The sequence below is a fragment of the Cyanistes caeruleus genome, chromosome 5, assembly GCF_971803275.1.
Source record: "Cyanistes caeruleus chromosome 5, bCyaCae1.hap1.1, whole genome shotgun sequence".
Taxonomy (NCBI): Eukaryota; Metazoa; Chordata; class Aves; order Passeriformes; family Paridae; genus Cyanistes; species Cyanistes caeruleus.
Window position 1 is genome coordinate 51,214,609 of NC_141705.1, and position 26,147 is coordinate 51,240,755.

At 39.8% G+C, this 26,147-nt stretch overlaps 1 protein-coding gene across 23 annotated transcripts in view; it reads right to left on the minus strand.

Moving 5' to 3' along the window:
- Positions 1-26,147, minus strand: part of PDLIM5 (PDZ and LIM domain 5) — a 123,840-nt gene that overhangs the window by 78,541 nt on the left and 19,152 nt on the right. For all 23 annotated transcript variants that reach the window (XM_086888457.1, XM_086888456.1, XM_086888455.1 and 20 more), the window contains one exon: positions 4,612-4,763. In XM_086888457.1, the coding sequence (XP_086744583.1) occupies positions 4,612-4,763 (152 nt within the window). The remainder of the gene's footprint in view (positions 1-4,611; positions 4,764-26,147) is intronic.

Here is a 26,147-nt window from a genome sequence, read left to right on the forward strand (position 1 = left end):
AGAATGCATTCTTATCATAGTTTTCTTCAAGCTCATCCATATATGGTTTAAGGAAACAAAATACCTACCCAAGGAACCTATGACTCATAGAACTTAAACATGAGTTTTAACCATCATCTAAAGTGAAGCCTGTAAATTAAACAAAAAATAGTAAGAAAAAAGCATACTAAGCTAGTCTCACTACTGAAAACCCTTTCCAAATTTGAAAAACTATCTTACAAAATAGAATTCAAATTATTCATAACATTTTTTTCTTGTTACCCCATCTTAAATCATGAGAATTTCAGCTGCCCTTAAGCTAAAAGCCTAGACTTCATGCTTCCTGAAAGAAAAACGAAAAAGATAAAGGAGCAAAGTATGATAAAGATTCATACTCAGGCCGGCAGCAAAAAAATATGTCATGGCTTTTGAGTTCACCAACTGCAGAACTCAGTCCCTATGGCTCATCTAAATTTTGTCTCTGAGTCCTGCAGGACATCAAAAATGTCCAGGAGGCCCCAGCCTCACCTATGACACTTGAGAAACCCTATGCTTTAAAGAGGTTTAGGGGAAAAAAACCCAAACAAACCCATGGCCATCACTGAAATTCATCTATTGCTTCGTAGCAGCTGTGTTCCTCCACTAAAGAGCTGGAATCAGAACTGCAGTAAATGCTTACTGCAAGCTTACTGCACCCAGAAAAAATTCTTCACCCCCTAAAAAAGCACTGTAATATAGCAATAGAGGAGTAAACAAGCTGCAGAACCCTCCTTTTTTTTCCCCAAGACAAGCCATCTCCATGCCTTTTGTCCTAAATTAGTAAATTCATAGAGTGAAAGAAATTCCTTTACAAATCAAACTGTACCTGTGCAGATCTGCTTTACTAAATAGAGAGGTAAATATGTTTTATATCACTATAGGAAAAACAAAGCCCAAGACTTTCCATCTTTTCTGTTTTAATTTTATCCCTGTACTGCTGACACTTTTCCCTGAAGTTTCACAGGTATCATGATCTCATTCATTTAAAGAAATCCACTATTCTTTATCCTTCTCACTCCCAGAGACTCATCAAGGCAAATGTCTGGAGGAACAGTCCCCAAAAATAATATTTTAAAAATAGGTGGTGGCTTTTAGCTGTTCAGCAACTTAGAGATTTATTTATAAAAGTCCATGCTAAGTTACTGAACTTGAAAATATATCCAAAAAGCAAGCATCTGGTTTCCATCTGTCCTCATGGGAAACTGGACTGGTTTTAGATGAAAATAAAATATAGGGGTGCAAAAGAGCAAGATCTCAGAAAGGGAGGGATGAATACAAACAAAAATTGGAGAGGGGAGGAGATCTATCAAGAAGCTAAAATCGCAAGTTACAAAATAAAAAGAAGAAAAACACACTTCTTATTTTTGAGTCATAGAATATGAACAATGGACAAATAACATGCCTACATTCAAATTTCATTTCACAACTGAAAAAAAAGATATAATTTTGTACTAAACAATGAGACTTGTTTACTGAACATATTGATTTTAAAGACATACACCCAAAAATACTTGCCAACACATGCAAATGTTAAGCACCTAATACTGCACACAGGGCTGGCAAAGCACAATTTTATCCATTTGTATTTGAGCAACCTCTATGCAAGGTGGACTTGAACTTCCACCTCCTCTCCATGGCACAGAGCAATTTCATGTTTAAAAAACCAGGCTGCGATATTGCCTTACACAGAACAAAGGGAAGATTTTATTTGCCCTCCAAATATTTTGCCAACATTCAATTACAAGTTACAAAACACCTAAATTGGTTTTCCACAAGGGCTACATGCATACCTATCTTCATAAATATACTGCTTTAAATCTGTAAGTAAAGGTTTTGAAGGAATCCCTCCCAGACAAGCTACTTCTTGCCCCTTATTTAGTTTCTCTTAATTTTATTTTTTCTACTTTGCACATGAAGAAGAGGGGAAGCCAAGTGAAAACCTAAGTAGGTTAACTATCAAGTTAAAATATTTATAATAAGGAATCTGACAATAAAGAATTTCCTCTCTTGCCTTTGCCATAGACAAAAGAAGTTTCCTTTCCAGCTTTTAAAAGGTAAAGTGTTGCCCTACCCTGACCACTGTGTAAGCTGGGTTGCTGGAGTACATCCCCAAAGTAACACCACTAACCTTCTAACCATTGTGTTCTTTTAAAGCAGCAGGAAACCAGGGCAGTATCTAAGAATTGATGGACTCTTTAAAAACTAACCTCAAGATCCTTGCATTGTAGTTCAAACTATCACCAGACTGTGTGAAAGTATATAAAATCTCAGAAGTGTAAAAATGAAAGATAAATGAAAAGCAGTAACATCAAAATAAAGTATGTCTTAGATTTTCCTATTCTATGGCACCAGCCTGTATTTTGAAAGCCAGCTTTGCTTGATATTGACAGTATCTCCTTAATCTTACATGCAAACAGTAACAGCTTAAAACATTTTATTTATTTCTGTTTCATTTTGGGCAAGGAGACAGGAAGAGAAGAATAGAATTATGGAGAACACTCAATAAGAAAATGGCTTATCTTGCCACCCTGTTTATATTCTCAAGCTCCCTTCCCATGGGCAGCCAGCAACTCTCCAGTTAGCATGAGTCAGTTTGACTCCAAGAAGCATCTTCTTTGCAGGCTATAAAGAACAAATAAAGAAGCAAAGCAGATCCGTTAAACATCAGGGCAAGGAAGTTTTCACAGGCAGAAGAACCAGGAGAACACTGTCTACACCTTTGGTTTCTTGGGATCCAGGCAAAATTCAAAACAGCAGAGACCATGAGACTGCAAAGCAGCAGAGCCACAAGACAGGACATCTGTCGCACCCCCAGATATCAGGACCAAGGCTACTCCTTTGATCTCTATTAGTTTGATCCTGACTTAGTCTTCAGCTGTCAGGTAGCCAACAGTGGTGAGTCAGATGCTACACTAGGTAGAAAGGGTGAGAACAGCAGGGGATCAGACTAACTCATAATTAATTTGATTTTCCAACCACTCATCTCTGTACCCAACCAGAAGCAGCTTCAGACAAGTTATTACCTGACTGGGACACACCTGCCATTACTTTCCTCTATCTGATTCAATATATCTGCCCATTCAATTATGGTGACAGGAGAAAGGGGACCAACCCATCTGCCTGCTGCACTGACTCAGTGGGTCCTGGAAAGTGCATTTCTAAGCGACCTGCCGGTCTCCTTGGGAGCCAGAAAAGCAAATGACACACTAGATACAACATGTAGTTCTTCTAATGAGCTGGTATAATGCCTGTCTTTCATCAAGAAACTTCTAATGCCACCTTTACAAGTTTCACTGTGGGAGATGCCCTAGGCATGAACCACACCACAAGATACTCCTTTCCTCAGACTGAGCAAAGGGAATCCCTTAGTCAGGGTAGCTAAGGACCAAAGCACAGGACAACAGGAAAAACAAGAAAAAACAAGCAGGGCTGAACTGCAGCCTCTTACAGAAGAAAGCATGCACATACAACCATTCAAATGCACGTCACTTAGGGCTGGGAACAAACACGACCACCCTGGAGATGGATGTTTGTCAGATCTGCACCCATGTCATCTATTTTTATTCTAATACTGATTAACTCTCAGAAAAATACAGTGTTTTCATTAAGGGAAGGATAATTTGCCACAAAAACCAGTCAGAAACTGATGAAGAGATATATTATGGACCTCAACCAACACTCATCAAGGAACTTTGCACTGCTGAAGGCAGGCATGAACAGCAATCATGGCATACAAGTGCTGCTGCTTTCTTTGAAAACAAAAAGAGGTGCTTTTCCCTATGTGATGGATTCAGAGGCCAATCTCCTCCAATATGTTCACTCACCTAATTGAATCAAAATAGCAGTCTTCTAGCAAAAACAATATTTAGCCCTGGGAGGCTTTTGAGAATTGAAGGAATTTATTGCTTGTGCTGCTGTTCATTCTACCTCAGGTTCAGTAACGCATATGTGAGCATCCTGTTGTCTTCCTGCAACAACTCCCAAAATACATCTCAGGCTATACCAGAGATATGATGGGTTTCAATAAGCTCTATCATTTAGTAATGACACTGGGCCAAGCTGTAACTTCTATTGCAGTCACTTCAGTTAGCAAAGGGAGGCTGCTACTTAGTGACATAGTGGTATCACTATGTGGAATTCACATGGTGGAAACATCCCAGACTTTGAGCAGAAGTATTTTCATCCATTTAACTCAAGGGTTAACTATTGAAATACATCATTCTGTTAGCTGGTAAGAATGGTACTGTAGGACTTGACCCAAAAGAATATTCCTAGTCACCCGGGGGAGGGGAAAAAAAATTAATATGACCTGTTTTGAAACAGATTAATTAAACAAAACTGAAACTCAAAGGAAGAGGAGATGTAATAGATGGCATAAGGCTGGAAAAACTCTTTGTCAAGCCACATAAATAACATCTAGTAAGTTTTCTAAAATGCTGTAAATCAAGACAGATTGCAGGCTATGGCAGCATATCTTTCAATCACTGCTATTTAACTTCATGGACTTTGCCAAACCACTTACACGTTTTTATCCTCCAAATCACTGTTAGGATGATGATCAATTCTCTTTAAATAAAAAAAAAGGTATCTTACCTTTGCAGAGTCATGTTCAAATTGCCTGTACATGCCTTGATCTTGTTTTGTGCTTCTAGATGAGTCATCCCATCCGTGCTTATCCCATCAATGGTGAGAACCACATCACCAATCCCCACATGTGCTTGGGCTGCTTTGCCACCATCATTAAGCTGAAACATCCCAAGAATGGTAAATGAGAAACTTGGACACTTTATGCTTACATTGAACACTAAATCACGATATTTTATTCACAGTGCTGTTTCATGGAAAGAAAAAAAAAGATACCTTTTCTCATTTGTGAGTCCTGTGAAAATGGCTGCAATACCTATAGGTATTTATTCTTATTTTGCTTTAATGACAGGAAAGTATTGCACAGCATAGCCTGTTTTTCAAAATCCAACTCCACTTCTACTTTATTGGCTGGAAGCTAGGGACATTCACGAAGAGACACAAGCAGGGATGGGCACACTCAGTTTCCTGCACTCCAAGTTCCAGCCACCTTTCTCTTCATACATGAATTTTTTCTCACAAGAGGAGAGAGAAAGGCTGTAAACAAGTTTTTTCATTCTAGATTTTCTACTTAAAAATCTCTAAGTTCATTTGTTTGTCCATGACTGGTCATGTGCAGGAAAGAAAAGTCAGTGAAGTTGACTTTTCCCCAGCTGAAACTACTAGAAAGTCAGAAGTTCAACATCACAGACAGGCTGGTTGCAGGACATTGTTTTGCCTTTCTCTCAGTAGATTTACAGGCCCCGGTGACCTGAAGTATATTCAGAGCAGGGTATGAAAAGCCTCTTGAGAAGTCTGACTCTTTGATCAAAGTCACTGCCAAAGTTCAGTTCAACTGTCTTTGGTCCACTTGAATGAAACAGTATTGCAACAGAAGCCTCTGTAAAGTTCACATTATTGTCCCCAGCTGAACAATCAATCTTTTCATCTGGTTATGGTTCATGCAACTTAAATTTCAACCACCTTCATTCCCAGAAACAGAAATTAAAGCAACACATGGTAAGATCTATGCACTGATTTATATCCCTGGTCCACAACCTGCTAATCATTTCAGAGGAGGCTGAAAAAAACATCCTGAATAGTATAAATTCACTCTATGTTTCCAGAAGTATTTCCTATCTTACAGCAGAGATGTAGCTGCTGGTGCTGTGCACACAAAGCCTCACAAATCTGTCCTCTGCCTGCAAGCATGAGTCTATTCCTTGAAGAAATCACTGCTTTTAGGGAAGTGCTGCAAACAGTAGAATTGCTTTATCTTCATACCCAATCTTGCTCATACCCAAATTGTGAGCTAAGAGGCCTGATTACTATAAAACACCAATCAGGGAAGCCCACAAGCATATAGAAAGCTATGACCAGCATGGCTATTTATAGGAAATCTCCTCAAACCTTTGGGTGAGGGATGGGACCTGCCATAAACAGATCCCTAAACCGATATGTTATAGCACGCTGACATTTGCCAGCAAGGTCTGGAAAAGGGAAAGGAACGTAAGGGTGCTAGAAGCTAAAGGTCAAATGGATCGCTGTGCTTTGTGATTGGACTCCCCAAGTGAATAAAATTTAGCTTTCTCAGAACGTGCGCAAACGCACATGATGCTGACATGTTGAAATCTGTGATGAGAAAAAGAAAAACCAACCTACACACAGTTCAGGACTAAGACTTCAAAAGCCAGCTTCATAGTAATTATTTTCATGGAGGGGTGGGAGGCCTTATCATCCCCAGGAGTGTAAAGGAAAACAAGTTTATTAATTTAAAAATTTTAGTGGCCAACACACAGCAGCCCACAACCAACCACCTGACTTTCAAGAGGTCATTCTTAAACTGTTGCCTATGGGGAATGAAACTCTTTGCAAGCACACGTGGGAGACTGTAAAATCATTTCAGCAAAACCCCAGGATGAACTTTCCTGATAATAAGTCCTGAGAAGTGTGATGAGTCTCTAGCTATGTCTATGGGTCCTATTGTACAGACAGACAATTGAATATGCTTCATAGGTGAGGCTGTCAGAGACATATCCAAGCAAATTACTGGACAAGAGTGAGAAGAACTGCACACACACAGAGGGATGCCAGAGTAATAATCATCTTATCTAGACACAGTAGATAAGACTTCTAAGTAACACCTACTGATTCGGAGTAAGAGATGTGACTCACTAAGCAGGAGAGGTGAGGCTGATACTTCTAGGAAATCTCAGCCAGAGCATGAGTATTCCCTGAAAGTAATGGTCAGCAACCCTGGCTTCTGAAGCACCTATATTGAAGTGGGATCGAAGCTACAAGGGCAGTTTTACCACCAGTGCAAGAGGAATATTATCACAAGTATATAAAAATAAACATCTATACTGAACATTGGAGGAGGAGGAATTAGAACATTTGAAATAACTAAGGATCTTTTTCAAACTGCAGACACTGAGAGCCTTAGTTTGGACACCTCTTAGATGCTGAACTGTGCATTACCATTACATGCAATAAATTTGTATAAATAATGAAGATTTCACATGTCAAACTGTGTACATATTTGAACCAAAACTGCACAGATATTCAAAACAAAACCAAGAGAAAGTAGGCCCATATTTCTTGTCACAATGGAACTCCATTTTTTAAACCTAGATTTTAAAATATTCAACAGATATACAAGACATATAAATATGATTTGAAGCTTATATATTATCATCTACATATTTATCTCATTGCTTCTCATATGACTTTTTTCTTTTCTTTTTCCATCCTGTACAAGTGATTTTGTTCTTACAGTACAAATTTAACCTTAGGAAAATTATCCTGCATCAGTCATTCATAAAGTACAGAATTATCTGGGGGAAAAGGTGATCCTTAGAACATACCTTTATTAAATGTGCCTGTGTTACCATATGGAATCAATGCAACAGGATGTATATGGAGAAGAGTATAGCAATAAAATTACCAAACCGGCCATCCAATAATCCAACTAACCTCTAAGCACCACAAATATTCTTCAAATCCTTGATGGATCTGTATTTATAGTATGAGGCAGGTTTTTAAAGTCAATCATGAATTAGAGCTACAAAAAAAAGCAGACTTTTTTCCCTTGATGTTACACCACAGACTTGAAAGCTACAAAATTGCCAAACCAGGAATGTTTCCTCCTACTTAATTCCACCTCTCAGGACACTGTAAAACTCATTTGGAGGCTGAAGGGGAGGCAAGCAGGAGAGACATTTCATGACCAGGCACCTGCTGAGGCCACTCACTCCCGCAGCCTCCGGCAGGAAACCTCTGCCCCTCTGCAGCAATCTGCTACGCGGCTGAAAGCCAAAAACCAGCCTGGGTCACTTTTTAACAAACACAAGTGAAATCACCCGTCTGATGTTAGATTTCAGTTTTGTCTGGCAAAATAAATTTGAAAAAATTGAAAAAAGACCATTGTTGTTCTGGTTTTCAACATCAGAATTCCAAAACTGCAAGTATTGTCCAAAAACACATACCAAATGGAGACAGAACAAAAGCAAAACAGTTCTTGGCCCAGGATGGACTTCAAAATCAAGGTATAAAATGCCATCTTAGCGTAGTTCTACAACTCAGGTTTTGAAATGTGAACAGCCAAAAATACCCTGGAATACAAGTTTTACTGAGCTAAATTTTAGCCAGCACACTATTTTGTTTTGCAATAACCAACAGCTTTTTTTATGTTTACTCTTAAGCTTTAATTAGGTATTTTGAAAGAGTCTTTTGAGGGCAATTGCACGTGTGCACACACATGTGCATCTATCTCTGAATCAATGTAATTTGCGGCCTAATTAATTCCTATTTAACATATAACCACCTATATTTCCTTCACATGACTAAGAAGAAATCTTGACAAGCAGCTCTTCTTTGAGCTGTCATTATTTTGCTTTTATGCAGTAATAAATGAATTACTTAAATTGCAGTTACTCACAGGACAAAGGTCTATTTGACTAGAGATGGAGGCTGCCTTCTATGTTTTCCAAATTGTTTGCCTGGAATCTATCCTAGCTGCAGCCATGTTGTATGATGACACATCATAATGACTTTCCCAAAAAAACTGTTTTGTACTCTGACAGTAAATAATGTTCTCCCATTCCACATCCTTCAATGTCATCTGCACCTTCCTCTGAGGATGTAACTCACTGATCCTGATTTAAACTCCCTGGGCACCCTCCAGCTTGATTTTTACCTCTCGAGCATTTGATCCACAGTTGGCTGTAGCAATTCAGTTTAAAGTCATGAAAAATCAAACAGAAAGCAACCAGACAATGATCTTGGTGTCACTACTGCTCCTGTTCTCTTTCAGTCTACACTTTTCCCTATAGAAAAGTATTTTAAATAAGTAAAAAGCCAAAACACAACATACTCATTTAGAGAAAGAACATTACAGAATAATTTTGCAGAATCACAACATAAGCAAAGGGGTAAACTCTTCTATCAAGCAACATTCCGCCTTTTCAAACCACAGGGCTTTATCTCCTTGCTACAATACACTTTATGCTAATATTTACTAAACACTGTTTTGTTTATCCCTAGCTTCGTTTCACCTGATCAAAGTATCACCTTGTGTGGATAATCAGTATTTTAACAGCAACCTCATAAACATATGTAGAGCTCGAAGTAAGCTAAAAAGCACACCTTGGGTGAATTAATGAAAGAGAGGAACAGAAGTTTATTCCAAAATACAAGGGGGGAACACACTAGTGCTCTGTAGCAGCAGCAACTCCATCTCAAAAATTGCACATCTGACCTGATTCCTGTTCCCCCAGAACCTTACAACCCACAGAACCTGAGCATGGAACACTCAGGTCCAACACTGACCACCACAAACACAAATAGATGAATGCTGTGCTCCAGCATGATATACCTAATGGGATGGCTCATGAAAGCCCTTCCCACCCTGCTTCCCTGATGGGAAAGAAGCAAAACCTACACCCTGACATGTTTGGTCCAGCTTAGAACTTCTGCATGAGAGGAAAAAAAAGCATCAGAGCACCTGCTCTTTGTGGCAAATAAGCTTCCTCTGCACTCAATGGAAACTGAGAGGTGTATCGTGTTCCTCAAGCCTTTACTACAGCAATATTATTTGCATAGCCAACAGATTAGCCAGACAGCTTTGATAGTCGCTTCCAAATCAAGAACATACATGCCAGTTTTAAAGTCCAGATCAAATTTATACAGCTGAGTTATAAGAACTCTAATGCAGGGTTTGCTGTGGAAAGCGCTGACACAAGCAGCTATAAAAAGGGGTTATGAGGCAGTCCCTCAAATAAGCAAAAGCTTTTCCCCAAACAAAGCAAGGATCAAAGTTAGCTTAGGTCAGAAAACCTGTCTCATTACCAGAGTACTTTGCTATGTATCACCACTAGGAAACCCTGCCTTCACCTTGCTCCATGTGGCTGTCCTCCCACTTGCTACATTTTCATTTCCCTCCTTTTTCTCCCCCTGTAACTTTAAAGGTGTTTTCAAACTGATTTATAAAGCTGTAACCTAAGGCATTCACAGCACAACCATTAAAGATAATGTATAAGGAAAAAAAGTGTAAGACAAAACACAGACAATTCTTGGTCGGGCAGTGGGCCCCAACAGCAGATCCCATCCCAGTCCTGTTGAGAGAGCTGGCCTTGTCTCTTGGCCTGTCCTCCCAGGATGGACATGGGAGGACAAACTTCCCCATGTTTGCTTCATCCCTTTCCCTTCATACACAGCTCCATCACTGTGATGCCTCAGTGACTTGGTTGAAGCAGACCCAAACCAGCCCTTTGACTCATTGCAGCCCACGGGAAAATGGGGAGAGCCCACAGGCATCTGTCCATTTTGCCAGCAAAAACCACAAAGCCATCTCTCACATTTCATTCTCAGTTCTGACAGCAGTAACCCCAACAACAACATATATTTTACCATGATTGAGCTGTGTATCCCTATGGTCCCACATTCAGAAATTATGTCAAAGAAAAACTAACACAGTTTGAGTTTTCCCTCTAAGCAAACATGGCTGAGCATTCCTGTGGGTTCACATTCTAGGAAAAAGACAAATGGTTTCAACCCTCTCTTTTTTTCCTTAAAATTCTTCTTTTATTGTATTACAACATTTAATGTTTATCTACTGTCTTCCACAAAAAAAAAACAAAAAAAACAAACTTGGTTTTAGCACTTTCAATGATGTGTTGCATGCACAAATCACTCATTCTATCCATCCTTGCATGCACTAAATGTGGAGCTACGCATCTACAGAGGAGCATGAGAGGACCCTGACTACTTAAAACAGGAGAGGCACCGCATAGCTTAAATTACTCTCACACACAATTGGGTTGATGCAAAAAAGAATCCAAAAACACACATTAGGTTTACAAAGCAGAGTAACTGCACCATGTATAGGCCTTTTGAATATGTGCTCTTTCATTTTATAATCACCTAACACCAAACAAACAAACTTGAATGCCGCCAGCAGCGGCTCCCAGCTTCCCTCTCTTGCCCCAGAACAGGTTGCTAATAAGTAGGAACAATTTCCACATGCCAGTGCCAGAAGGATTATTAACTGGTGCCATCTCTCACTTGCCATGGCTTGACTGATCATGGTTTCCTTGTAGCTCAGCTCTTCTGTGGGCAAGAACCTTTGCTGCCTTCCCTTATGACAATCCAACTGCTGCAGGATGTAAGGAAGCAGAAATAATTTCAGCAAAGGTGCCTTCAGATTTAATTTTTGACAGAATACCACTATCTCATGATTACTGCAAGTCTGGTAGCAGTTATTAGAAAGTACAATCCCTGCTTTTGACCTTGCTGGTGTGAAAATAAAGTAGCTAATTACACGTACGGCGATAAATTCTGGTACAATTCATGTATTTAACATGCTGTTTAAACATTTTATCCACGTAATAACATGCAAGTTAATGTGGAAACACCAACTGGAATTCAAAGGATTATTAAAATGAGTGAAAAGTCACACTCACTACAAAGAGGAATAAAGGAACTCTTCTGTTCAAGTGCAGCCCCATTGGTATGTAACAAGACCAAGCATCTGGTCTTGCTTTTCCAAGCCTCTAGAAGCATTCAGGAGAACAAAGACATGAAAAGATTGCCAACAAGATAGGATGGGCAATAACTTCTTGAATAACAAGATACAACTAATGTTCTGATTTGGAGAAGAAATAACATCACAATTCCAAAAAGCAAGTTGTCAAACTTAGGTTTGTCAAACAATAAGGCAAAATAATTCAGACATTGTGACTAGAATTATGTTTGCAGGAAGCACACGGGTAATTCCAAGAAAACTTTTGAAAAATACTTCTGAAACACTTGAGTGATGGAAAACAATTTACAGTCATGTGCCAGAATGTCTGAAGATATTTAAGCCCATATCATCCTTCGAGAGAATGCTTAGCTTTCACTAAGAATTCTCTCAAGGAGCTCAGTTGTGTTCTCATGCTGCCAGCATGCCTTATGAGTCCTATTTATTTTAACTGGCTTTCTTCTCTCTGACAATTATTCTTCTCTTCAGAGAGTTTGCAGAACTGATCCAGGTGCCTCCCTGAAAAACTATATGCCAGTGGGTAAAACATACTGCCTTACTTAATTTCTCAGGGACAGAAAGAGAAAATGGAACAAAAATGTAGTTAGAAACACAACACAAAATTTGTATGGCTGCTTTAGCTTTTGGGAGCTGCACATCTCTCCTCCAGTAGTGGCTTGTTTTCTGAGGTTTTTTTTGAACAGCCAACACAAATTAACTCCACAACTAAAGCACATGATTTCTTGGGACTGCTGAACAGGCAACACCTTAGAAGCCACTTGATTTGTATCAGAACAGAAGCTTCAAGCCTCTCTCATTTAGAGTAAATAGTTTGGGAACTGTCTGAGTTATATTGCTGGGGGCTCCTGAACAAGCACAAAGCAAAGCAGAGCTAGTTTTCTCTAATAGAGCTTAAGTGTGAAGTGACAAAAGGGACTGAGCTCAGCTACTTCCAAAGAAACTGATTTCCATCCTGTAAAGGCCATACATATGACAAAGTCTGCAGAGCATAAAATGGTATATGTCCTCCCTTCCCAGACAGTGTTATGTTTATTCTTTTACAGATGATAAAATTAGTTCAACTAACTGAACATCCATCTCCTTAATAATCTTAGTAGCCAAATATGTGTCATCTTGTTTTCATAAGGTTTTCATGGTCTATGATTTAGCTCCTCCTAATGGGATATACCTTTTCTGCATCAAATGTGATGCTATCACCCCACGCTTGCCAGAACATCCAATTAAGAAATACAAATAGCACTATACATTATCCTGTGTAATTCAAAGATACATTTATTTTTTCTTTTCAATAAGTCTCCCAGGACAAAGAGTCTTGTACGTGGCAGCAGTGAGAAGGAAATGTAGCTAATGAAGCAATTCTACACATGAAAGCAAAGCAGGGAATGAAGTGGGGAGTGTGAACCAGAAACTGATGTGACAAAAAATAACAGCCAGCGGCAAGAAAATGCTACTACAAATTGAATCCCTCATGCTTCACCAGCCATTGCTTCACTTTCCCCTATCCAGAATCCAGGCATGCATAAACAAGCAGAAAACAACCTGCTTGCTTCAAAGAACTGAGATAATGTCAAGCTGCACCAAGTAGGGAGAAGACAGAGGCAAGTTCAGGCAGTGCAATAATAACCAATTATTGGTACAAAACATCTGTCCAGAGAGGACAACTCACGTGAATGCCATCCCAAAGTATCACTTTGCAAAAACTGTACAAGTCCATTTGAAGGTGAAACCCAAGCCCACCACACCCACAGAACCAGCAGAAGAGGCTGCAGACTGAGCTACACTTGTGCCAGCTCTCTGTTGAGCATGCAGCTCAGCACCCAAGGAGGAAATGCAGAAGAAATGCATCAGAGTGCAGAAACTCCTCCATGCTCCATCAATAGGGGCTTCACATTTTAAGTATAAAGGCACTAAGGCTTATGGCACCTCCCTTTGGTAACATGGAGGAAAAAGGCAATCTTAAACATGTGAAAGATGACAACTCATTTCAGATAAATAAGCGTGATCTGAAGTGTATGGAAAGTAACAAATAAACTTTTAATAGCTAATAAGCTATTTTATAGCTTTTTTAATAGCTAATATGCTATTATGGAAGCGCCAAAACCTTCATGAAAGCACAGTTCTATTTTCCGTGTCGCATGCAATGGAGTAGGATCTCCTTAGGATTAGTGAAATGCAAACTTCTAGCACAAAGAAATAAAAACAGGAGATATTAGTAAGTCCTTGAGGATATCTTGCCTTTTATACATCAAGGGAATATTACAGCAGTCATTTGTTTTAAACCAGTCACATACTGGCTAAAACCCCAAGTATGAAATATTGCAGAAAAGGAGTCCAATAAAAAGCCCTCAGAAAACAAGAAACACATTTCAAAGCAGTTGCATATTATTTAATAAATTCATACAGCTGTTTTTAGCTAAGCCACACAAATCTTTATCATAAGCTAATAAAACTCATGAGAACATATAACAATTTCAAATTTAACTTTCCATTTTGAAATTACTTATATACATATTACATGCATGCATGCAATACACTGTTTTAGTTTGCTTGACTTTCAACATTACTTTTATGTGATTTTTTTTATACAGTTTCAGGTGGGGGGGTTTTGTGCATACTTTTTTTATGGATATAAAACACTGGATATGTTACTAATAGACAGTGGTGTACATGTATTCTTTGGGAAAATATTTGTGTATAAATATTTATTTTTACACACACCTCTGTATAAATAAAAATGCTTTGTTCTCTATGCTAGAGACCTGTCTGAGACAACCACATGAAAATTATCAGCGTTTTTTTAGGCAGTGTACAACAAAAAGTATTTGTGCAGAGCAAACAGGGAGCTTTTCAAGGCAGATTTTCTGACTGCAAAATGAAGACCTTCATGTTAAGTAAATTTTCCCCTTACCATTCCATTTCCAAATGCATTACATACATGCAAGACTAAACATAAACCCATGCAAAAGCCTCCTTACTAAAGCTCCAGAGAGAAAAATGCTTGTGTACTTTTTGCAGCTGAAAACTCTGACAAAATTTCTTGCTGTATTTTAGCCATCTTCTGAGTTTCAGTGCTGAGAGCTGCACTGTAACTAATTATAGTAACTTAAAGTCTGAGTTATGCTGCAACATTTTTTTTTTCTTCCTTGGACATCTGGAGATCTGAAAGTTACACACACAGCTAAACAATGAATAAAGCTGATTATCAAATAGCTCTGAAAAAAACAATGAAGAAAACTCAACCCTTCAAATTTACTTCCTGCAGCAGTCTTCCACTTGCTCTCACAGCTTGACATTGAGCAGTGGAATGTGTCCGGCCATTCAAAGTCTGAGCTTGCAGAGCAATGCTGTAAGCTTAAACCTGTTAGCCATGATGGCTCTCTGGTGTATTTTCTCTTTTTTTTGCTTTCATTTTCTTTTTTTCCCCTCCCCTCTGTTTGTGTGTATGTCGCCCTATGCTATCATACTAAAATCAGGACATTTCAAAATTAAAGCACAGAAGAAGAAACCCTCCCTATCTGAAGCAGAGTTTACAGTGAATACTGTCACATCTAGGGAAACAAACATTTAAATCTTTTAGAGTATGAGATTTTGGGACTAAATCAAGACTGCTCTAGCATTCTGGGAAAAAAAAATCTTATATACACTGGTGATTACAGGCAAAACTAGGAAACAATTCCAAGTAAAACAACAAAACACGAAGCACAATATGCATTCATTCGTCCAACTCGATCCAAGACAGATGGTACAGAAAGCCTGCAGGTTTGGTTTTGTTCCTGCTATTTTTGTTTGTTGGGTTTTGGTTTATTTTTTTTGTTTTCTTGGTTCTTTTGTGGATTTTTTTGGTGTGCGGTTTTTTGTTTGTTTTGGGGGATGTTTTATGTCACCATTGTTGCTGACAATTGTACTAAATATTGATCCTTCACACAGGAGTCACAGGTTTCCATGTGATTTAAACTCTTTTCAATCTCTGAGATCTAGATACAGCCTCTTGAATGCCTTCAAAGCTAAAGGGTAAATGCCTGACCAACACACAAGGAGAAGGGTTTTGAAAAACAGGATAATATAGCTGACATGTAAAGTCCATGAAAACCTTCAGGCATGTAATTTCAAGTTTTTTCACTATTCAACAGCAACAACTTTTAGTAGGAGGACTCCTGCTAGATTTCAAGTAATTTCTAAAAGTAAACAGTACTTAAAGAATTATTGGAATTCTGGAAGACTTCTACAAAAAAATAACAAGGGCCTTTCTTTTTTTATCTTGCTTTTCTTGAATTTGGCATCAACAACACCAAATGAAGAGCAAAGTTTCTGGTCCTTATAAATAATGCTCTTTTTGACCTATATATTGGTTACAGCCACGATGATTTGTGGTTTTTGTCTTGCCCTACTACCCTGATTGTTATTCAACTTTGTATACCTCAAGTTTGTGTAGGCCACTCATGAGTAAGGCTCTGGTGAAGCTGGTAATGTGAGTGACAACTTACTCCTTGACAGAAGAAAGACAATTTCAAAACAAAAATATATTCGGAATAAATCATACTGGATGTTCCCTGCTGAAAGCTTATCCTCAAAAGAGATTCTCCCCATCAGTCCAAATCCAAGAAAAATTATGCCTCTCTAAAGCAGTGAAAAACTCTTCACCTACTGACTAAAAACAGTAAGTAGGAATATCCAATAAAGTTGAAAAGCGAGGCAGGAGAACTGTCCCTCCAGGGCTACTCTGCCTTCATGCAGCTTCCTGCTTGGAGATTCACCCCAGCTGAGACTGCTGGCAAAGCGAGTACCTGCTCCTTCCCTGCAGGATGCATCCATCAGCTGTGACAAACACCCTAATGCACAATTCAACACACACCAGTATATAACTCACTTCAGTGAGGCAAGCCATGAGCAGCGGTGCATTAATGTTTGCAAAACAGCTCCTCAAGACAAAAGAAATCAACTTTCAGCTGCAAAACTTGAGTGTGTGGGGGAAAAGAACCCAACCAAGCAAAACCACCCCCATAGATTGAGGTGAGACAGGAAATGCAGACAGTTTCCAAAATCACCAAGGCTCCACCTTTAGTTTATGAGAACATCTAAAAAAAAGCAGAAATATATCACAGTCCTGTTCCCTCTCTCCCCAAACATCATCAGGCAGGATAAGATGGGTATGCTGAGGCCATCACAGACTCAGGCTGGCCACCAGAACCAGAAGGCTCCAATGGCTTCCCACCAAGACCACAATTCAAGGCATGCTTTATCAAAAGCCAAACAGCAACAGCATCTCTAGTCCTGCTTCTGCAGGTGGAAGGCAGGAATAACATCACACATGGAAGCAGAAAGTGAGATTAATGTGCAGCTAGTGACCTTTGGTGAGCAATGTTCACATGTCACATGAGCTGATGACATCAAGGACTCGCATCAATCTGATCCAAAAATGCACTGTGTGCATATTTCCTGCCTATTTAACAAACCAGTTCTAGGGGAAAGCTTTCTCCTCATAAATACATTTTCTTATTCAAGCCTTTTCGAAAAGGAAATGTTCACTGGGACAGTGAAAATGCCACTGAAGGATCTGTGCTCTTCATACAGCCATCCATTACCTCTTTCTTGAAATTAACACCTTCAGACATTCCTCCCCGGCCACCTATTAGAGGGCATCAGATATCCTAAAATTATGCAACTTACTAGAGGGAGGTCCTAGATTTACAGCACACATCCCTGAGTGGCTCTTCCAGACACTGAATGGTCTGGAAGCATTTCATGCTTCTCACCAATGTTCAGTTAATGTTCGGCTCCGATTACCATACCACTAATCCACAAAAAGGTTTGATTTTCCACAGAGCACAGGGTGTTTTCCCTGTCTTCTAAGCTGCTATATTTAAGTGGCAACTTATTATGGCAATGAAAATATGTTTAGGCATGCTGAGAATAAAGAATCTTCATACCTTAAATAACAACAAGAGCACACTGTGATCAAAATTTTGAATAATTAGCACCAACACAGTTACAAAACATGTACGACCTATCCGTACTTGAGTTTAATACTGAAAGTATTTTAATATGCTTAAATTCTCACTTTAAAGTTTTGCTTCACTCACATAAAGCAATTTAAGCTGACCTGGAAGCATCACATGCAAGCTAAACTTGTATTACTTTCAGCAGGAGTCTTTCAGTTGGTTACAGTGAGAAACAAATCCTGTACAAGAAAGGCTTGCAAAATAGCGGGAGACGCCTTTTTTCCTTTTCCCTCCAGCTTTCCAATGAGATTGTCCTTTAAACCCCTTGAGCACTTCTTGGAGAGGGTTATTATAACACTCTGCTACAAATCACTAACTCACAACAGCCACTCAAATGTGAAAACTGAAGGAGGAGATTAGCATGTTGCACAACCTTTCCTTGACCCAAAATGAGTAAAATACTAACAAAGTTACTATTTGGAAGTTCAACAGGGCCAATACTTCACCTTGACACAATACAGGGTCTCTCAGGTGAGGTTTTGCAGTGCTTTTTGAGTATAGAGATGAAGAACAAAAGCCAAACCACACTAGAAAGAGGGAACAATAAGCATGACATAAGCAGAAACATGAATAAAGTTGGAGACCTTGAAAGTAAAACATCTCAGAAATATGCCCAATTATAAATGAGGTTAGGGGAATAGCAGGTTAGTGTGGCTTTGTAAGTTTTCTTCTCCATCCACAAATGGACATCTGTGACCTGACAGGAAGATGAGGTCAAATGGAGACACTGAAGTTCCTTCTTACAATATATGTATTATTCAAGAGCATGAACTGACAGAGCATTCGTGGCTGAAACACAGTATTCATTCCCTTACCACAAGAAAAATTCATGCAACTCACCATCTGTTCCAAGGAAGCAATCTGAGGGAGTAAGTCATTAGAGAAATATCGAGGGCATGAGCCTGGGCACCCAGTATTAGACTGTGGTGCCAAACTGCAGATATTTGCAGAGAACTCTAGCTGATGCAAAGTTTGGGCCAGATACTAGCAATGGTAACAACATCCCCTTACAAATCTGATACAAACCAATTCATCAAGCCTTTGAGAATTGAAAGCATATAAAACTCAAATAAAAACCACAGCAGCACAAGATGTGGACCAGGCCAAAGACACAGCTTCTTCCACATTCTTATTAAACTGAGGAGGAGAAAAAAAAAACCCACAATTTTTCTGCATAAACAAAACTTAAAGCAGAACATCGTATTTCTTTCTTCCAGGCTAGTGCAAGCTACTAATGCAAACAAAATAAAAGAAATACTAACCAGACATATAAAAATCATGGTGCAGCTTAAAGTTTGCATTCAAATGTCAATGTGTAGAGTGATTAACCTGCCTGAGGTTACACCAGACCTCCCTGCTTGTCTGTTACCATCACATGCACTTCCTAAACACTAACCACAGCACTCACTGAACATAAAATAGCTGTCATTCCTCCCCCTTTTTCAGAGAAGACACAAGCAGGCTGGTTTTCATCATCCTAAGGAGTACAAAGCTGATTTAGCAACTTAGCAGCAGAAGAGGCAGGTTGGAACAACAGTGATCAAGCACAATCCGATGAAGAACAAAATCATCTGTCACGTTCAAACACATTGAAGTGTGCTCATTACACATCTCCAGAGGAGAGACAGCAACACAGAGCCATACATACAAAAAGGTGCACAAAAGATATGGAAAATAAAGGTATCAGAAGTAAATAATTTGTGAAGTGAAGCATTACTATCGCATATGCATAGACTGTGTAGCAGCTCTCTTTATATCACTGAATCTAACCCAGGTCAGCAACAAGTGATGGTTAATTTCTCAGCACAGACAGAGTAAAGTCTCATGTCCCTGGGGCGGGATTAAACAAAACTCCCCAAAACAAAAGAAGAATGTGTTCTAACTTCCAATTTATATCACTAAATATGACACCTCAATAACAATGCCCTGCAGTTACAGGTAGTTCTCCTGGAAACCAAATTTTAAGGAACACAGACCTCTAACTGAAAGGCTGATAGTATTACCCACCAAAAATGAAAACAAAGTCCATTTCTGTGCTCTTTTAGCATAGCATGTGAATGGATGAGCAGTGGCAGTAGAACAGGAAGGGGATGGGGTGGTATATGGAGTCAGGGGAATAGCAGGATTGAAGCAATAGAGACTTAAGTCAGTGCTTCAGGCTGTACCTTCCTACTCAGGGTTATTGGACATGGAGCTGAGGAGCTCTAAAACCATAAAGCCCAAACATGTAACACCAGAGGAAACACCCCAAGTCTGGAAAAGAATTTTTAGTGACGATGTAAACCACATAAACACACATCACTGCAAAGGCAATTCCAGGCAAGCTCCTCTAAGTTTCTGGGATACACCATATGCAGAAATTAGTACTAATCACAGAGCTCACCAACCCTGTCCCTCAATGAAAAACATTCCTTTTTTTTTCCAACAAATAAGATCTTTTTGATTCACTGATGGAAAGACAGATAGTTGCAGTCAGCAATCTCAGGATCTCGTCCAGGGAAGCAGCAGGATTCTGGGGACCAGCATGAAACACCAACCGAGACAGGCTCCAGTTCATGAAACCATTTATTCAGCATGGGAACAAAGTCAGGTCCAGAACAGAGAGCTCTGAACAGAGGCACAGGAGGGTTGAGGGACAGAACCGAGGGCTTCCACCTTTGAGGGTGGAGTTCAGGGTCAGGGACCAGGAGAAGCACACCAAGGGAGAAACCTCCCAGGGACTCAAACCCAATCAGAACTCCTGCACCCTTCACAAGGGGTTTGGGGTGGGACAATGTAACTCTTTGTCTCCCCTGAGGCCGCTGCCACAACAGATGGTTTCGCTCTGCTTAATTAAAAAATTCTATATAGTATTTTCAAATTTTAAATAGGGTCCAATTAACACATTTTAGCACAGTTGCACAAAAATCTTATCTTGGTCAAATGCTGTTTTCCTCATATATACCATCTGGAAGTAAAAATAGAATCACTTTATCCTAATTTAGTGCAACTAAGGCATGAGGGTGGTAAGGATCAGGAATGAAATGGCTCACAGCCATTTATCTCCAGACAGACATGGTTTAGTAAGCAAGAGCTTTGTCTTCAGATCTGCGAGTTTAATTAGGTTTAAAAATAAAAAGGCAACAAAAAATCCAATCCAAAGTACACCTCCCCCCACCCCACAAAAAAAAAAACCCAAAACAAACCAAAATAAAACAACTCAACCAAAAAAACACCCCCCAAGTCCAATTAAAAAAGAAATGAATGAGCAAATGATAGAGAAAACCCTGCAAAACAGACAGTGGTGCCCCAGAGCCTACGTGTTGAACAGTGTACTCCAAGTGTGGTGTGGGCTGCCCAGCAAGGGTCTAAACTTTCATCTGGTGCTCGGGGGACATGAATGCAAGTTATTTTAAACCACAGCACATCCAGCCGGCACGTCACTTTAATATTCTGCTATAGATTGTATTACAGCTATGCTTTATAATGAACCTTTGGCTTCATCTCCAGTTCTCTGGTGAAGCACAGCAGTGCCACAGCTTTAGGGTTTTAAGAATTACAGGAGCCAGTTAATACTTCTGCCAAATCCAGATGTGCAGCAGTATCCCAAAGGCAGTAAAAAAATGCCATAGGTTCTTGGAAAAGGGTCTCACATTGAACAAAGATAAGCTGAGTTTGCGACTGAGTTTATCTATATGGTCTCCTGATCTGATTTACAGCTCCACTCTTCACTGTTTAAGTGTGAACAAAGGCCTCGTTTTAATGCAGAAATAAGAAAAGCACTCAGAAGTATCCACCTGAAGTATACTTAGGAAAAAATGAAGGGCCTGAGTGATTTCCCAGAGCCAGTCTCAGCCAGCAACACAATAAAGTGCAAGAAGTCAGCAGAGGCAGGGCAGGGAGAGTGCCTGTGCCGTGCCCAGAGGGCCGGGACACAGCCCCAGCAGCACACACGTGGTGTGACGCACTGGGACACGGGTCAGGACGGACAAGGGACAGGCTGTGCCATAGCTGGGGCATTACCTGCACACATACTTCCCCGCTAAAGGGCGAGGCAAAAATGGAATAAAGCACTGAAACATTTCAGACCTCTCGGGTGGGTAACAAACACTGCTCTCTTCCAGCAGGTATGTGAAATCAACAAACAAGAGGAAAGAATTTGAGACCTTTGCCACTTGTCTATCTTGACAGTGAAATTCTTGTTTGAGACCCCAATGAGGGAAGGGACTTGAAAACACACAAATCAGGTTGGCTTTCACTGCAAATTCAAGCACAATTTAGCAATCACCTTTTCTTTTTTTGTTTTCGTTTTTGCAGTGCTGCCAAGTAGGAGAATGGTCAGGCCATAGCAAATTATTGCATGCATGAAGCTGCCCTACAGGACACAGCCCGAGCCACACCTTCCCCAGAAGGTGCCATGCAGATCCTGCTTTTCACGGGAGCCAGTTTCTAATCCTAGATCGAGAGTTGTGGTGGCTGCTTGCAGACACTGAATCTACCCCAACTGAACTGCAATGCTCAGCTATAATGTATAAATACATACTGATCCTGAAAATTTTGGTTACAGGGCTGCACTGAAAAATGTTTAAAGGCATGACCCCTGCAGGTATTTGTTACCACCTCTGTGTCAGGGCTGGTATGCATCAATAAAAAGCTGGGCCTGGCATGACAGCTTTCCAGTGCCTGCTGGCAGCAGTTCAGATTGTACTTTGAACAAAAATCTTAGTGTTGCAACATCTCCCTCCTCACCGTTCCACAGCACTAAAATGAAGCGGGCGGAGAGACATACACATGCACATTTTCTGTCTGCACTAAAAACTAATAAACATGAAAGCCTACTTATGTCAACAAGAATCTGTTTAATCCTTTCAATAATTTACAAATGGGCTTTTCAAAAGCTTTGAGACATTCTTGACTAAAGAAAATAACACATTAAATCAAGTTTCAAAGTTCATTAATAACTCAAAATATTTTCTGTGGAGCACCAAAGTAAATTTTTCAGTAACTGCTGATAAGGAAGAGCTTGTTGGGAGATATCATCTCATCCTCCCCTAAAGGGTGTGACTATCTCTGTTTTGATTACTGCATTTTTAGATTTTTTTTGGTAGCCTGGCTCAAATAATGTAAGATTTTCCTTTTTTTTTTTCCCCAGTGCAAAAGTATTTGAGTTCTCAGGAGAGCTGCAAGTCTTAGAAGAAAAGAGAAACAAATTACAGTTTCAGCAGCATTCAAGACCAGCAGTGAAATGGAATAGCAAGGTACATTTGCAAAGAAAATACCATCTTCTTATTTCAGCTTTCCTATAAAGGAAAAGAGGAAAAAACAATAGTGGAGAGGAAAAGTTGTAGAAGGTAAAATCATTATGGAAAATGCTGGCAGGAGGTTACCACTCCAAACCAATGATATGAATCCCAATACCCACATGTTTGAGTGTCCAAATTTTAGCATCTGCTTATATATTAGAGCACAGTGGGCAGAGCTGAATGGAATTTTCCCACAAACACAAAATTTCTCATGCACCCTGAAGAAAGGTAAAATATTCACTCAACAGCCAAATCAGCTCTATCAGTCTTCATTTGTAAGTTTCTAAAGCCAAAGCACATTTAGAGAAGTAAGGAAAATTCTCTTGAAAACCAAGGTTTTATTCATCACTTATGAAAATACTCATTTACTAGTACCAAAATACATTTTAACATGTGGAAGAAACAGGACTGTCTAAGCTTTTCTTTTCTGAGCAGTACTCTTAGCAGTGATCTGTGTAGGCAGATTTCTGTTTGACCAGATAATTTATGAAACTCTGGTAAGATAGATATGAAATATCAACAGTATTACAACAAATACACAAAGTGAAGCATTTAAAATTGAAGAGGGTATATTTAGATTAGATACCAGGAAGAAATTCTTCACTGTGATGATAGTGAGACACTGGAACAAGTTGCCCAGAGAAATCAGGGGCTTCCCCATCCTTGGAAATGTTCAATGCCAGGTTGGATGACGCTCTGAGCAACCTGTTCTAGCAAAAGGTATCACTGCCCATGGCAAGGGCAATGGAACTAAATGATCTTTAAGGTGCCTTCCAACCCAACCCATTTTGTCTGATTTTTTTTTTCAAGTTTCATTTCAGATTAGGAGAAATTCCCTTCCACAGGTTTGCATGTTGCAAATTTGCTGCAGTATGCAAGTCTGGACTGCCCTAGGAAGTATCCCAAGAAGCCTGGGAATGAGGCACCACACTGGTGGAGATCTGTAATGTAGCTGAGATGGAAAGCATGAGCTCCATACCCAGAGACAACATACAGGAAATGCTCAAGTAAATTACTGTCTGGGTGAGCCAAAGGAGGAAAGTTCAGGGGGTATTAACATTTTTCTATCTGATGAAAAACAGACTACAAAAGGTACAAGAAACAGATTTGTCACTACACAGCTTTCCACGTGCATCCAGCTGCCAGAAATGCTAAATGGCACAATTCAAAAATGAGGCATCATGCCAGCTGTCATATTCCTCTATATCAAGAGTGAACAAAACAAAGTAAAAGATATTAAGGCTAGAGTTTCTCTTAAGGGGATTGTATTAGTTCAGGTTTTTTTCCCATGATGTGTTAGTTAAAAATCCAAGAGCTAATTATATGTCTAATTATATAGATAGTTACTATATAATATAGAGCCCTGTTTTGCACTGCAATCCAGCTTCAAAGTAACTGCATTGAAATTATGTCCTGCAATAACAATGTAGAGTACTTTGCTTACACATTTGTTATGTTATGCTCTCAGTTACTTATTTTAAACAATAGCATATGGAGACATAAGGCACATATTGTAAGCAACATTCTTTCTTCTTTGCAAAAGGAGCAGTCCTGGGAGTTTACATACATTACAATCCCCAGAGTTTACAATGACTGGGCCCAGCCCAGATATGTATGCAACATCATCAAGACCTTTTCCATACCTACTTCCAGCAGTGCTTTTGAAAAGCATCACAAATGTATAAATCAAGCAGTATATTTCCTACACATCTTCAAGAAAGGTTCAGGTCACTATTATCCAATGTCTACTTATTCCAACATTTCCTCACAACCTTGCCTGTCATGCTCCATCCCCTATTTACAAGGGCTTTGCACACAACACATATTTGTTAGAAGAGCAGCAAGCACAATAAGCAAACAAGCTTTGTGGAGTAATATAGAATTTTCACCAGCTAAAGTCTCATCTCCCCCAGACAAAACCAGTGAAGCTGCCCCAGGAAAGGGGACCTTGTCAATGCATTTAAGTATCTAAAAGAGGAGTGCTAAGAGAATGGAGCCAGGCTCTTCCCGGTGGTGCCAACCTATAGGACAAGAAGAAACAGGCAGACACTGATGCACAGGAGGTTCCAACTCCTGAATATGAGTAACAACTTTTTTATTGTGCAGGTGACTGAGCACTGGAGATTGCCCAGAGAGGGTGTGGAGTCTCACTGCAGATATTCAAGAACAGGATGCAATCCTGTGCCATGTGCTCTTAAGACTGCTTGAGCAGGAGGCTTGGACCAGATGACCCACTATGGTCCCTTCCAACCTGACCCATTCTGTGACTCCGAATCCTTGAAAGACAAAGGAAGCTCAAAACTTACTTCATTGAAGGGCCTATCCACATAGCATAGAAGTTTGGACTCAACACACTTCTGACAGACAAATTACAGAAATAAGTTTGTGTATTCATCCGTCTTTTTCATCTGGAATACTGCAAGCAGAAGAGACCCTCCACGCACTGCTCTCCATACAAAGCTCTCAACCTCCTTATTTCAGTACTGCACCAAACAGCTTGTTCACATTTGCACATTTGGTACTTGGAGAAAAGCAATTACCAGCTCAGTTCTCATTTTAAAGCTTGGAGAGACCTTGTTCAGGGTTCCTGTCAAGTCACGCCCAAGAAATTCACAAGGCCAATGCTTGCCCTGCCCACTCCTCCCCACTCTGCCAAAAGAGGCTCCATGGCATGGTGGGGGACATGCTGCCTCTCTGCCTGCAGCACCCCACATCCCAGTGTTTAATGAAGACCTGAGCAAGAAATTCCCACACACATCCACTGAAAGCTTTCTCCATCTTTTAACATTCCAAGCCTGCTGCAACTTGCAATGCCTCCTAAAAACTAATAGAAATATACTTCCCCCAGAGCACAATCTGTCAGAGGATAATTCATTTAGGACTTGGCTGAACGAGTTTCAGGGCACCACGGGCTTCCTGGAAGGCAGGAAGACCTATTAAATTATTCCACACCCCACCACTACCACCGCTTTTGCTTTGCATATGCTGACACCAGAAGCTGGAGCCACCATTAATAATCAGCGAATTTGGCCAATTTATTTTCCTAACAGGGTGAAATTCTGCCACACAGGCCATGTACTGTTTAATTCTGAAGACCTCTAGCAAGCCAGCTGCTCCGTAATTCACTTTCCTCTACCACATATACAAGAAACTGCATACACCATGTCCCAATAAAACAGCTTGCAGACAGTCAACAACACTTTGGTCACTATGTAATTGATTTAAATCAATTTTCAGAAGTTTGGA